Genomic DNA, 14,810 nt, shown 5'->3' with positions numbered 1-14,810 from the left:
ACAAATATGCTTCAAAGTCTTTCACAGGTTGAGGTTAAGTGCTATTAGAGAATCCAGCATGTTGTATTGGTTGTATTGTTTTTCCTTTGTGCTTCTGCTGACTAGAAACTAGTTCTTCTAGATTGTGAAGTTTGGTCCTGTCTTCCCAGGAACCTCCTATTTGTGATTCTTGCCACTGAAAGAATCATTATTTCTGGATTTATCCATTACTTTTGTCCTCGTCCCTAGTTTGCATGTACGTACTCATCTGTCTTCCTCTCATTCTCACAGCCCCACCAGCAGTAGTAGGTATGGCTCCTCCTGTAATGTGAGTCAAGGAAGCTCTCAGTTGAGTGAACTAGACCAGTGTCACGAACAAGATGATGACCGTCGGGAGAGGGACTCCATTAATTCGTGCCACAGCTCTGATAGCTTCTCTAGAGATGGCCATGCGGGTTTTGGAGAACAAGAGAAAGCCTTGGAGGTGACAGGTGAAGAAGAGAAGGGGAGAGCCTGTGAACCCAAGGAGAGGAAAGAAGATGCCACAATCCATCCTCCCCCAGATCTGGTGCTACACAAAGACCACATCCTAAGCCCCCAGGAGAGGTAGGTGATGGCTGCCTTGAGGAGTTCACGTGGTTTCCTCAGTACCTGCCTGTGGTATTTCTGGGTGTAAGTGCTTTTCATTTGTTTCCCTACAGGTGGGTATGGTAGTGATCCAGGATACTGAGGTTTAGCTCTGCGCTGCTTCCTTTGATTTTTGGTATAATTCCCTAAATATTTTGAGGATCTCTGAAGAACACTTGGGTTCTTTGTAGTTAGCTGCAGTGTATTAGGCCGCCTTGAATCTGTAGTTATTGGCCTACTAATTGACCTATTTTTGGTAGCCTCTGAGTCTGGAACTGATCTAAGCCCCACAACTTCATTAAAAGGAGCTGCTTTGGATGAAATAGGCTTCCCAGCCTATTAATGTATAAAAAATTTTTTTTAAGATTTTATTTTTATTTATTTATTAGAGAGTGAGCGAGAAAGAAACAGCATGAGAGGGGAGAGGGTCAGAGGGAGAAGCAGGCTCCCTGCTGAGCCAGGAGCCCGATGTGAGACTCGATCCCAGGACTCCGGGATCATGACCTGAGCCAAAGGCAGTCGCTTAACCAACTGAGCTACCAAGGCGCCCCTAATGTTTAAAATTCTTATGTGAGCATTGTTTTGTTTTGTTTTTTCCTGGTGGAGAAAACCAGGACAGAGTAAAGAAAGAATTGGTCTAAAAGCCAGATCAAACTCACCCTTCTGCTTCCCCAGGGTCTAGCAGTGTGTCTGGAATTAATTGTTACCCATAAGAAGAAAAATTTTAAACTTGTCTTTTTAACAGTCTTATAATGAAGCTTAGTACAGTGTTTGAGTGTTATTGATACTGAGCTGAATTGGTCAGTAGATTTGCTCATAGGTTGGGGCAGAGTGCGATTTCTCAGTCTTGGCACTATTGACATTTGGGACCAGATAATTCTTTGTTACGAGGAGCTATTGTGGGCATTGTGGAATGTATGGTGGCATCCCTGGCCTCTGTACTACATGCTTGTAGCAACCATCAGTTGTGACAACCAAAAATGTCTCCAGTTGTTGTCAGATTTCCCATGGAGGGCAAAACTGCCCCCAGTTGAAAACCACTGGGGTAGAGTGATAAGGGCTAGGTGTGACTTGAATTCTCCAATTTCAAGGTCTATAAATAAAGCCTCCACCAAAAGGTCAGAGCAGTGAGTGCAGTTATAAGTGGTAGAAGTTTGAAGAATTGTTGGTGTATTTACTCCACCACTGAAGATATAAACTTATTTTCTTTTCTCCTTACTTTTTCCTGATCTTTAGTCATTGGTGGTGGTTCATCTGATAGACAAGACATCCAAGAGGTGTGGTTGATGACCCAGTGAAAAATGGCTCTTTGTAGACCTTAGATTTGGCAGATGCTATTGTCTGGGTAGAGTTCTTGGTAGAGCAGCAGAAGGGCCTAGCACGAGTATTTGTCCTTCTCTACTGGCTGTGTCCTTTCAGATCCTAGCTGTGTAAGTGAAGTCCAGTTCTACCTTGGTCAGCAGTGCCCACAATATTTTAAAACAGTTGATACAGTTGGATGGCATCAGAGCTTGACCTATATTTCAGATATCTAGATGGTGGATGCTTATTTGCTGCCCTGGCACTAGACCTCAGTGGGAGAGAGGAGAAGCATTGTCACCAAGAATTGACCACTATTCCACAGTTAAGAATCTAGAGGATGATTTGTTCTAATACAGCAAAGTGTTTCTGTCCCAAAACTACTTTGTTACATTTATTGTTGTTTCATTGAGGGTGTCCCTAAGGCAGCTCAAGGAACAAGACCATGGTAGGAAAAGGGCTGGGCTTTTTTTCCTTAGCATTTTTGTTGTAGTCTAGGAATTGGTAAGCCTTCCAAAATTCTTAGTGGAGCAGGAAGGGTTTGCAGGAACAAAATTCTGCCCTAAGGATGGATGACATGTAGAACACCCAAGGGAGACTGGTGGTCTTGAGAGGTAAGGCGCAAGGATTAGTCCACATGTCTGCGTAGTTTTTGTGCTAACATTGACTCAGGGCCCTTGCCATTGCTTTTACTAGAATCCTGAAACCTGACCCAGTGAGCTGGCTCATTGGGTGAGTGAAAAATGGGGAAAGAAGAGTGGGAATGGATAAAAAGGTAAAAGGAGCTGTCATTTTAGAGAGCATTTTTTCCCCACATTGTTTATTTAGGACTATGCTGTTTAGTGGCCTGACTCATGAAACAAGTCTAGGCATGAATACAGACCATTTTACTTAAGATTTGGCAGTTTTGCCTTGAGCAGTCACCCTATGGCCTGGGCTATTTTTTTTTTTTTTTTAAAGATTTTATTTATTTATTGACAGAGACACAGCGAGAGAGAGAGGGAACACAAGCAGGCGGAGTGGGAGAGGGAGAAGCAGGCTTCCTGCCGAGCAGGGAGGTGAGCAGGGAGGTGGTCGTGGGGCTCGATCCCAGGACCCCGGGACCATGCCCTGGGCTATTTTTAAAGAAACATTCTTTTCTTTGTTTCAAGTTTTCCTGAGGAAAATGCTTCTTCGCCATTTACCCAAGCCAGAGCACACTGGATCCGAGCAGTTACCAAGGTCCGACTCCGGCTGCAGGAGGTAGGAAATCTGTTTTTCTAGTACTAGTTGGGACAATTTTTCCTTTGAAATTTGGAGACATATGGTGCTGAAGAAGCAGTCAGTGATTAGTCATCTTATAGTGTGCTTCTGGGAATGCATGACAAGTAAGTTAGAGCCTTAAGGGATGGGAGGTGGTTGTTGGCTTCCTTCTATGCTGATTAATGGAAATCAAATAGACCTAGTGGGTTGAGAGCCTGAAGGTTAAGTTATATGTTATTTTCAGTACCATTGTCACTTTGAGGCCATTTTATTTTAAGCTTAGGACAGGGAACCATTATAAAGCCTTTTAGAGTCCGTTGTCTCCCTTGGCTACCCAGTTCAAGGCCACTGGGCTGGCCTATTACAGAGGGCCTTTGTGATGGAGGATGTTTTTAAATGATGACAAGGGGCTGTCAGTAGTATAATACCTGGCAGATATTAAAAATGCAAGCATGCTCACATGTGTAAAGACACTTGAAAAATAATTTATTTTGAAATACTTCCAGACTTAGGGAAAAGTTGCCAAAATAGCAGTATAAAGAACTCTTAGATCTTTCTTGCCAAGATGCCCCAATAGTTGACATTACCACAGTTGCTTCATCACCCTCCATCTATTATGATTAATCTTTTTCTGAACCATTTAAGAAAAAGTTGAAGAGATGATGTGTTACTCCTAAATAGTCCTATTTGTATTTCCCAAAAAACCAAGGCTACTCTCCTATATAACTATAATGTAACTATCCACAGGAGGAAATCAACAATGGCAACACCATCATCAAAACACCATACAAATTTTGCCAGCTGTCCCAACAATGTCTCTTTTCTTTCCTGGTCCAGGATACAATCCAGGCTGACATGTCGCATTTAGTGGTCATACCTCTTTAGTCTCCTTTAATCAGGAACAGTTCTTCAGTTTTATCTTGGACAGATGGTACAAGCCTTTTATTTTGTAGCATGTTCTTCATTTGGGGTCCATCCAGTGTTTCCTCATGCTCAGACTCAGGCCATGCTTTCTTGGCAAGAATTACATAAAAATGATGTTGGGCTCTTTTTAATGAATTGTATCAGAAAGTACATGTGTCAACATGTGCTACCCTTCTTAATACTAATCTCAATCACCTACTTAAGTTTTTATTGGCCAGGTTTCCAACCTGTCAAGACATCTTTTTTTCCTTTTGTAATTGATGTAACTGATACGTGTTTTGTGTACTCTGAGACTATGCCAATATCTTATTCCTCATTGCATCTCTACCTATGAGCTAAGCATCCATTGATGACTTCTCTCTGAATCTACCATCACTAGTGGTGGCTGCCAAATGGTAACTTTCTATTTCCAGTATACTTTCTACATTCATCAGTTGACATTCTCCTGTAAGGAAGAGATTTCCCTTTTCTCCCATCAATTTATTTATATCACTATGGACTCATGGATACCTAATTTATTATGTAATGTATTGCATTTTACAGTTATAATCATTATCATTTATTTTGTTGCTCATATTGTTCTAGCTTTTTTTTTTTTTAAGATTTTATTTATTTATTTGACAGAGAGAGACAGCGCGAGAGAGGGAACACAAGCAGGGGGAGTGAGGGAGGGAGAAGCAGGCTTCCCGAGGAGCAGGGAGCCCAATGCACAGCTCGATCCCAGGACCCTTGGGATCATGACCTGAACCTGAGCCGAAGGCAGATGGCAGGCGCTTAACGACTGAGCCACCCAGGCGCCCTGTTCTAGCTTCTTACAAGCACTGCTAATTTGACCCTTCAGAGAGAAGATAATGTTTTAATAATGATTGAAAAGGTAGCTGCTTTGAATACAGATGTTTGAAAATGCTTTCTTTTGTGTGTGTGTGTTCTTTTTTTTTTTTTTTTATCAGAAACAATGACTGTTACCTATAAAAACCCATAACTGCATATTCTAAAATCTTGGAAAGAAACTGTTAACATGTTTATGGAGCCCCTGGGTGTCTCAGTCGTTAAGCGTCTGCCTTCAGCTCAGGTCATGATCCCAGGGTCCTGGGATCGAGCCCCGCATCGGGCTCCCTGCTCAGTGGGGAGCCTGCTTCTCCCTCTCACACTCCCCCTGCTTGTGTTCCTGCTCTCGCTCTCTCTCTGTCAAATAAATAAATAAAATCTTAAAAAAAAGAAACTATTAACATATTAAAAAAAATTTCTAATGAAAATTTTCAGTGAGGTTTGAACTTATTTGTTAAAAATATTTGGGAAGATATCAGAGAAAATGAGAATTTAATTAGCCAAATTTCAACAAAATCTTTGAATAATTGCTATGTAGGAACCAATTGCACATCTTTCATTTGACTGATGTATCTGTATCTTTTTGACAGCTTTGAAAACCAAGTATTGAAGTAATTGAAAGTGGAACCAGTCCTTCAAATAATTCTATAACAAAATGTTAAACCAAGATTTAAAAAATAATGACGCATATTGCATCACATTGCTTTCACTAAAAATGTTATTACTGCTGGTACTTCTAGTGACAGCAAAAAATATTTTTTATCATTAATAAATCTTAAATTGTTTCTTTTATGCTTTTTACATTTTTATAATGTAATGAATGTACTAATACAGTTATACATGTATGTAGGTTTTAGATTTGGAGTCTGTTGATCTAGATTGACATGAGATAAACATTTAAAGTGAACATTTATGGAGTCTGTTATAATACGAACTTTTTATTTCTAATTTTCCCCATAAGTAAGGGTCTCATAATTCTTATTATAAAGGAAAGTAAAACAAATAACATTCACTTAAAAGTTCTGAATGAGAAAAACAAGAATATATTGGAGCAGACACAGTTTGTTATGATTTTCTTCTTTTTAAGAGGCAATTTGGAGTCTCAAAAAGAATAGCTAAAAACAGTTGCCGAAGCTTGGAATCATTTAGGGAAAAGCATGGTTTATTTAAGAGTAACCAAGAACCATTGCTACTTAATTGAATAAGAGAACAACAGTAAATATATTCTTAACACAGGTAATGTAACTAGAAGCTGATTAGATGTGGCCAAGAGGATAAAGATAAGCCAGAGTTTAATGAAGGGTGTCAGATAGAGATAGAAGTACACTATTTATGCTTAACATGAGATTTGCTTGACTTATTGAGGTTGTGACATTAGGAAGTTAAGTACAGCACCCCAAATTTTTTTTCCTGAGTAATTGGAAGTTCCACCTAGTCACCCTTTAATGCTCTGTCCAATGTAATAATTGTTAGTTTCTTATTGCTCTAGAGTTGCTTTGTGCAAGTGCAAGAAAATATGAATATATATTGTAACCCCCACTCTTTTTTTTTTTTTTTAAACAAAATTGGTACACATACTGAGAACATCTTGTTTTTTCATTTGGAGATCCTTCCATATTAGCTCTAAGATAATTTTTTCTCCATAGCTACAGATATTTTGCTGTATGAAGGTCCTGCAAGTATTATAACTAGTATTCTGTTGATGTTAATTTGGTTCATTTGGTTGTTTCCAGTCATTTGCTATAACAAACCATGTTGTAAATGAGCACATTTTACATACGTCATTTTGCAAGTATATTTGAGGGGATATGTATTTATAAATTCGATAAAAATTGCCACATTGCCCTCCATTTGTCAGTAGCTTAAAACAGTAAAGGTTTATTTTGCTTATGCTGCTTGTCATCCTGCATGTCCAGGAGTTCTGCTTTAAGTTGTCTTCTCTCTGCAGTCCAGACTGGGGGAACAGCCTGCATTGAAGACATTGTCAGTATGAGTGGTAGAGTGAAAGAAAAGATATATGAAAGAGAATATAGCAAATTGCACTCTGGTTCTTAAAACTTCCACCCAGAAGATATGATATGTCACTTCTGCTCATATTTCCTTGGCTGAAGCAAATCATATAACCATATTTAACCTCAAGTGAACAGTATAGTATACTTTGAAAGAGAAAGAGAAGGATATTTGTGAGCAGCTTTGATGAGTACCCCAAAGGGTATCTGCCTTCCACAGATGCTGTACCAATTTATACTCCTACTAGTAATGTTGTAAGGGTGCTTTTTTTTTTTCTTCCCAAATCCACCAATAGAGTGATTTGTTCAAATTTTTGGATTTTTGCTAGTCTGCTAGGCAATGTTTTCTCAGTAGAATTTAAGTTTGTGTATCTTAGTACAGTTAAGCATGTTTTCATACAAGTAAAGGCTATTAGTATTTACTGTTTTGTGAACAGTCTATTCATATTCTTTGCCCATTTTTTTCTATTGAACTTTTTATTCCCAGGAGCTTTTATTGTTTTCGGGAAATTAATCCTTGCCTGTGATATTAGTTGCCATATTTTTTCCTCAGTGTATCATTGTGAGAAAGTTTTTTTAACCTTAATGAGCCACATTTTCCTAATCCACAAGATGGGGAGAATAATAGAACCTTTTTTTTTAGGATTGTAAATTACCTAGTAAAACTATGATTTAAAAAAGAGGAAATCAGAAAAAAAATATACTTCAGTGACTCCGCATTGCCTTCATGATAAAATAAAACTTTCATTATCTAGCTCAGTGTGACTCCCTGTGTGGTCCATGGACCAGCCCAGCCCAGCCCAGGAAGTGTTTGTTTCTACTCTTTGATGAAATAAGTACTGAAATTGAAATAAGTAAGTGAGCATTTAGAGGCAATTTTGGATTGCTGTAATACCATGTGCACGATAATATCCTAGTCTCATTGAACAGGGTTTAGACAAAAAATATCAGTCCATGACATGTTGGACTAAAAAAACCACATCCTCTACAAAAAGAATTGGAAAAGCACTGATACAGACCTTATATGCCTTTCTGGTCTTAGCTCTTTGTGCTACTCTATTTAGTCAACACTTCCAACATAAAGGACTGTGTTTTTCAAAATCTCGGAGACTTTGTACTTGCTGTTTGCCATGCATGGAATACTCTCTTTCTCCACTTAGCTAAATTTTTATTCACATTTAAAATGCAGTCAAGTGTCAGTTTTGGGGGTTAAGTTTCCAGACTCTGTGCGTACTTTTTCTAGATTGGCATTTACTATGATGTAGTGGAGTTACTTGTTTACTGTTTGATCTAACTTTCCTGTGTACTTGTAAGATCCTTGATTGCTGAGGCTATGCTTTTTATTGCTGGTCTTCTAAAGCCCGGTATAGAACCTAGCAGAGTGTTTAGCCAACCTTTTATGGATGCTTACCTAGCCAAAAAAGTCTGTCATCGTTTTCACAGAAGTCTCCACATGCATACTCCAAAGTATACTCCAAAATGTATACTCCAAAGTATACATTTATCTCTTAGTTAATTGTATTTTTAATTTTTTCCAGGGCCTACTAACTGTAAAATATTAGCTATTGGCATTAGCTATGTTTTCTTACATAATTTTTATATACATTAAATGTAAAGTTAATGAATTTAGACCATACTATGTGTGCATTTAAAATTTTTCTCACTTAGATTATTTTTTGAGCTTTATTCTGGGTTATAAATATTTTTTGAAAACATGATTTCACAATTATTAGATTAATAATATTACATTATGTTGATGTTCTATAACTGATATTTCTTTATAATTTATAAATAGTGCTATGATGGGCATCATTGTGCATGAATCTTTTATTTTGATTATTTCTTTAACTTAGCTTTCTCAAAGTAGATTCAGATAAATTACTGAGTTAAAGAATATATACCTTTTAAAGGCTTCTGATAAACTTCTGCATGTGTTTTCAGAAAGGTGTTTCCAATTTGTACTTTGAGTATTTGAATGTGCCACATCAACACTGAGTATTATCATTTTAGAAAATGTTTGCCAACTTGGCAGAAGCATGGTATCTCCTTGTTTTAATTTGCATTTCTTTGATTGTGATTTGAATATTTCCCGTAAATTTATGGGACATTCATACTTCTTCAGCTGATAACTGCATTCCATAGGCTTTGAGGAACTACCATAGGAACCTGGCTACCCTTATGCCATTCCTATAAGCAGCTTGAGGGGAGAGATCATACGGGTCATCTCTGTATCTGGGCTGGCTGAGTACCTAGCCAAATGTACTTAATAAGTATTTGATGACATTGCAGTAATGTTAGTAGTGTGGGTGGAATGGATATGATTCTGTACCTTATTTGGCTTAGCTGCAGAAAAATCTGGGGGAGGAGGTGAGACTTAGCTCTAGAAACAGAGACTGCGGTGGCAGCAGGTGGGTGGGTGTTCCAGGTGGAAGGGACAGTGAAGGAGAAGACATGGAGGTAGGCCGTGAGGAAGCCTTGACAGAAGCTCTTGGGTTGCTAAAGAAAGCTGAAGGAGAGACTTATTTAGTAAGCAGGGATGGAACTGAGCAAATAGATTAGAAGGCCTGTGTTTAACTGGAGCAATCCCATGAGATCCAAGGTTGCAGCTGGTCAGCCTGAGAGATGCATCAGCATTTTCTCAGGGAAGATCACTCTCTCTCACGAAGTTCTGTTCTGTTCTTTTCTCATGCCATTATTGAAGTCCTGAAAAAGGTATCCCTTGGGGAAGAATGCTCAAGTGGAGCACCTTTGAGGACCCCATCTCTTAGACTTAGTTGCACCAGGAAAACATTCTTTCTGTAATTTTAAACTACAGGATTTTGCTCTGATCACAGCTGCCTGTCTTTAACTTTTACTACCTCAACTCTTTGCCCTCATTGAGGCCACCAGTTATCCCTTCTTTTTCTCAATCTGTCAGCCCTCTCCCTAACCATCGCTACTCTAACAATTAAAAAACTAAAGAATGTTTTGAATAAGTAATAAGTGTAAAAATAGAAAATTACACAAAACATAAACTTATACATGTATAATGCAGTATTTCCCTCCTACTTCAAACTTCCAGGCTTCTAGTCCCTGTCTCCCCTATCTCTTTGTTACCTGTGTTTTGTGAATCAGTCCACAGATAATCTGCATTTACAAGCATGTGTGTGCACATGCATGCGTGTGTATATTACAAACATTGTCCTTCACCTTTTAAAATTTAATGTCATATCTTGGAGATTTTTCCTTATTAGTCTAAATAGAGCTACTGCATTCTCTTAATAGCTAAGTAATATTTCCCCTGGTGGATGTATTATAATTTACATACTCTGTCCTCTCTTTTTTTTTTTTTTAAAGATTTTATTTATTTATTTGACAGAGACAGAGACAGCGAGAGCAGGAACACAAGCAGGGGGAGTGGGAGAGGGAGAAGCAGGCCTCCCGCTGAGCTGGGAGCCCGATGTGGGACTCTATCCCAGGACCCTGGGATCATGACCTGAGCCGAAGGCAGTCGCTTAACCAACTGAGCCACCCAGGCGCCCTACTCTGTCCTCTCTTGATGGATTTTTAAATTGTTTCTAATCTTGTGCTACTTACACTGTAGAAATGCAAATCCTGTAGTAAGCCTGAATACTTGAAGACCTCGCTCAACCACAGCTTTTAGCATCTGTCTTCAAACTTCGTGGTGATCCCTACCCAAGACCAGGCCCTACTACTGCTTCACAAACTAGAGAAAGCTCTCTTAGATGAGGGCTCTAGCTGTTGCTACAACAGGCCCCTTCTGCCCTTTGCAAACTGGAGTTCTTACTGACTTCTGAGACCAGAATCAATACATTCTCTACTGACTAAAACCTGGTTGTTTGCTAACGCCCTTTTTTTAAAAGTAAACTCTACCCTCAACGTGGGGCTTGAACTCATGTCCCTGAGATCAAGAGTTGCATGCTTTACCGACTGAGCCAGCCAGGTGCCCACTAAAGCCCTTTCTAAAGGGGGGAGGGGGGTAATGCCTTTTTTATGCCCCATTACTGGGTCAAGAATGAGGCTTAGTTTTCTCAGTCTGTCTCTGCCAGTTCCAGGCCATTACTAGATATTTACATAACCTATTCTCATACTCACCTTCCTTGTTGCAGTTAGGTCCCAGCTGTTCCATAACTCCTCATTCAATGAAAACTTTATTACCTACATCACAGTTTTCCTTTTGATCTCAACTGCTGCCACCATCATTATCATCATAACCATACTTATTGGATATTACTATTTTTTTTGAAGATTTTATCAGAGAGAGAAAGAGCACAAGTAGGGGGGAGTGGCAGGCAGAGGGAGAAGCGGGCTTCCCACAGAGCAAGGAGCCCAACACAGGACTCGATCCCAGGACCCTGAGATCATGACCTGAGCTGAAGGCAGACATTTAACTGACTGAGCCACCCAGGCACCCTGTCTTTTTATTGTTGAGTTGTAAGATTTCTTAATATATTCTGGATTGAAGTCCCTTATCAAATGTATGATTTGCAAATATCTCCCAGTCCTATTCCTTTTAAACTTCTTTGGACCTTTCTTGGATTTCCCACATTCTGCCTTAATTGTTCCCTAACCTGCAACCTTTCTTTCTCCTCTTTGTCTTGCCTGTCTATGGAGAAATTGGCAACATCACGTGTGCCTCTGAAACAATAAGCTGTTTTTTACAGGGTTTTGAAGTAGCTTGCCCAGTTGGTAAGTAACAAAAGCATGCTCTTGAGCTGCCAGTTTTCCCTACAGCCTATGTCTATCCCTCCTTTTCTGTTCCTCTGATACACAAATCTCGCTCAATCCTTGGAATTCATGTGCATTGGTAAAAACTAAAATCTTAGGTAGAATGAAGTTCCAAAGATGAAGCTGAGTGGGTGATAATAGTGGTATCCTTAAGAAATTAAAATTTAGGGGTGCCTTGGTGGCTCAGCTGGTTGTGTCTGCCTTCAGCTTAGGTCGTGATCTCAGGGTCCTGGGATCGAGCCCTGCATCAGGCTCCCTGCTCAGCAGGGAGTCTGCTTCTCCCTGTCACTGTCCCTCTGTGCTCTCTCTCTCTCTGTCTCAAATAAATAAAATCTTAAAAAAAAAAAAAATTAAAATGTATTCTTTTACACATGAACACAGGCCCTCTACCTTTCCCACCCCCATCTTCACTGAACAGAGCACTAGTACCCAGAAAGGACACACATGGTTCTCCTGCCCATGTTCTGTTAGGAAGCAGACCAGAACAGAGAAGGAAGCTGAGACTGGCCTAATTCTCTTTCTCTAAAGCGACCAGCCAGTATGTTTCTTCTATTCCATTCCAAAGTCTCCTTACAAAGGAAAGGAAAACACCAGGGTACCTGGCTTCTGAATCTGGATTGTCTCCTTTTTTCTTCTGCTTTTTATATTCATAATACTCCCAAAACCCTGATTTCACCTTTTCTTACTGTTATGGGCTGAATTGTGCACCCCCCCATATGTTGAAATCTTAGTATCCAGTATCTCAGAATGTGATTGTATTTGGACAGAGGGCCTTTAAAGAGGTAATTATGGTAAATTGAAGTCATATGGATGGTCTCATGTCCAGTCTGAATGGTGTTCTTATAAAAAGAGATTAGGACGCAGATGGAAGAGCTTGTGAAGACAGAGCAGATGGCCATCTGAGGCGAAGGAGAGAGGCTGCAGAAGAAACTAACCTTGCTGACACCTTGATCTTGGGACTGCTAGCCTGCAGTATTGTAAGGAAATAAATTTCTGTTGCTTAAACCACCCAGTCTGTAATATTATGTTATGGCAGCCCTAGCAAACTAATACACCTTCAAGGCAGAAGGGGAAAGAAGATGATAGAAGAAGCTTCTGTGTCTGTCACCTGTGAGTCTCTGTTTCCTGAGGTCTAGTTGGTGGGAAATGTGGTCGCCAGGCTGGTATATGGAGACCCCATTCACGATATACAATGTTTTTTGTATCTGTTTACAATTATCCCTCTTATTACTAAAATGTGTGGCTAAACTGGAAATAGAATTGGGTCCTTGCAGTAGGTCAATCTTAAAATCTGAGAGAACTCGAACAAATCACTATTTTCTATTTCTCAGTCTCCTCAACTGTAAAATTAAGGATAACTGTCCTCTCTTACAGAATTCTAGTGAGATCGTAGAAAAATGCATTTTTTTTTTTTTAAAGATTTTATGTATTTATTTGACAGAGACACAGCGAGAAAGGGAACACAAGCAGGGGGAGTGGGAGAGGGAGAAGCAGACTCCCCGCGGAGCAGGGAGCCCGACGTGGGGCTCAATCCCAGGACCTTGGGATCATGACCTGAGCCGAAGGCAGACACTTAACGACTGAGCCATCCAAGCGCCCTGAAAGATGCATTTTTTAAGTGTAAAGCTCTAGAAATAATTGCTTGAGAGTTACCAACAGGCCTGTTATTACGAGCATTGTTGGTTTTCAGGGCTCACACATAACCTTCCTAGCCTAGGACTAAGTGACCTGCCAGAATTGTTGCTGCCCACAGCTGGAGCCTTTGCTACCAAGTGGGAACACAGTGAAACTGCTTCTGATGGCTAAAGCAGCAAGGAGCCAGTGCCATAGGATTTCAGGTTTTTATAGGGATCTAGACTCCTTGGTAGCATGGGGTTCCTGGGATAACTATAAGGGTCACTCAGAGGAGGCTGTCTATCTAGTATACTGGTGCTTCTCTGGGGCCAGGGAGGAAGAAGTCAGTGGAATGCCTTACCCTGAGGAGTCTAGGGGAGGTGGACAAAGGCTGCCAAGGGCACTGGTGGGAACATTTTCTAAGAGCTGCTTTTGGGTGCTTATTAGGAGAAATGCTTAACATTTCTTTTTTTTTTTTTTTTTTTTAAAGATTTTATTTATTTATTTGAGAGAGAATGAGATAGCGAGAGAGAGAGAGCATGAGAAGGGGGAGGGTCAGAGGGAGAAGCAGACTCCCTGCTGAGCAAGGAGCCCGATGCGGGACTCGATCCTGGGACTCCAGGATCATGACCTGAGCCGAAGGCAGTCGCTTAACCAACTGAGCCACCCAGGCGCCCATGCTTAACATTTCTAAGGAGGTTTTTTTCCCCCGAAGTGTTCTGGACGTGTTTATGGCCTGGATCCGAATGTTTATCAGTGGTTGGTCTTCTATAAATCTTAAATCTGGTTCTAGGCTGTGACTGAACTTGTGAATTGTAAGATGTCACATCTATGCCTGAGATTGGGGCAGCTTTTTTGAAGGGGTAGAGTTTGGCTCTGGTTTCTGAGGTGCATATCAAAACAACTCTGAGGAATGCCATGATACCATTGACTTGCCTAGAGTCAGAGGAGGGTATCAGATACTGGTAGCAGGCTTAGCTCCAGCTGACAGTATTTTCTGGGCATAGTATCAGTAAAGAGGTAAAGAGTAAAGAGGGGTACTCTTATATAACTAGTCTGATTGACCTCTGTATAAAATTAAAAATTACTTGTTTCCAGATAACAAAGCAGCCCTTCTTGCTTTCTGTTACTTTCTCTGACTTGTGATGCTTGTTTGATCATCTAACCAATGGGAACATTTGATGATATTCGCTGGGAAGGAACTCTTCCTCTGTGAGAGAAAATCGTGTTGCTCAAGTTATGCAAAAGGAAACAACTGATAAAATTATTCCATTTTAAATCAAGCCAACCAATAAGTGGGTACCACTGGGTGTGTTGGGGCTATTTTAAGACATTTTCTTATCATTTAGGAGTTTATAGGTTAGAGGGGAGATAGAAATAATTAAAATATTTTCATTTTTCCCCAGATACTTTCCTCAGGTCTTTATTGTCATTTTTCTCTGCAGCATTCCAGTGTATGTTTTGAAACTTCCTATTTGTAACTTCCTATTTTTGTGACTTCCATTATTCTAGATTTTCCCATTCTCTTCCTTCCTTTTTTACCTTGCCTATCTCCTTCCC

The 14,810-nt window shown here is 39.9% G+C and overlaps 1 protein-coding gene across 3 annotated transcripts in view; it reads left to right on the top strand.

Moving 5' to 3' along the window:
* UNC13B (unc-13 homolog B) overlaps positions 1-14,810 on the top strand; it is a 208,941-nt gene that overhangs the window by 119,583 nt on the left and 74,548 nt on the right. For all 3 annotated transcript variants that reach the window (XM_035016382.1, XM_035016380.1, XM_035016381.1), the window contains 2 exons: positions 271-585; positions 3,057-3,147. In XM_035016382.1, coding sequence (XP_034872273.1) covers positions 271-585; positions 3,057-3,147 — 406 coding nt within the window. The remainder of the gene's footprint in view (positions 1-270; positions 586-3,056; positions 3,148-14,810) is intronic.

This window comes from Mirounga leonina, unplaced genomic scaffold, assembly GCF_011800145.1.
Source record: "Mirounga leonina isolate KUSES-001 unplaced genomic scaffold, KU_Mleo_1.0 Mir_170, whole genome shotgun sequence".
Taxonomy (NCBI): Eukaryota; Metazoa; Chordata; class Mammalia; order Carnivora; family Phocidae; genus Mirounga; species Mirounga leonina.
This window is presented reverse-complemented; position numbering and strand designations above follow the sequence as displayed.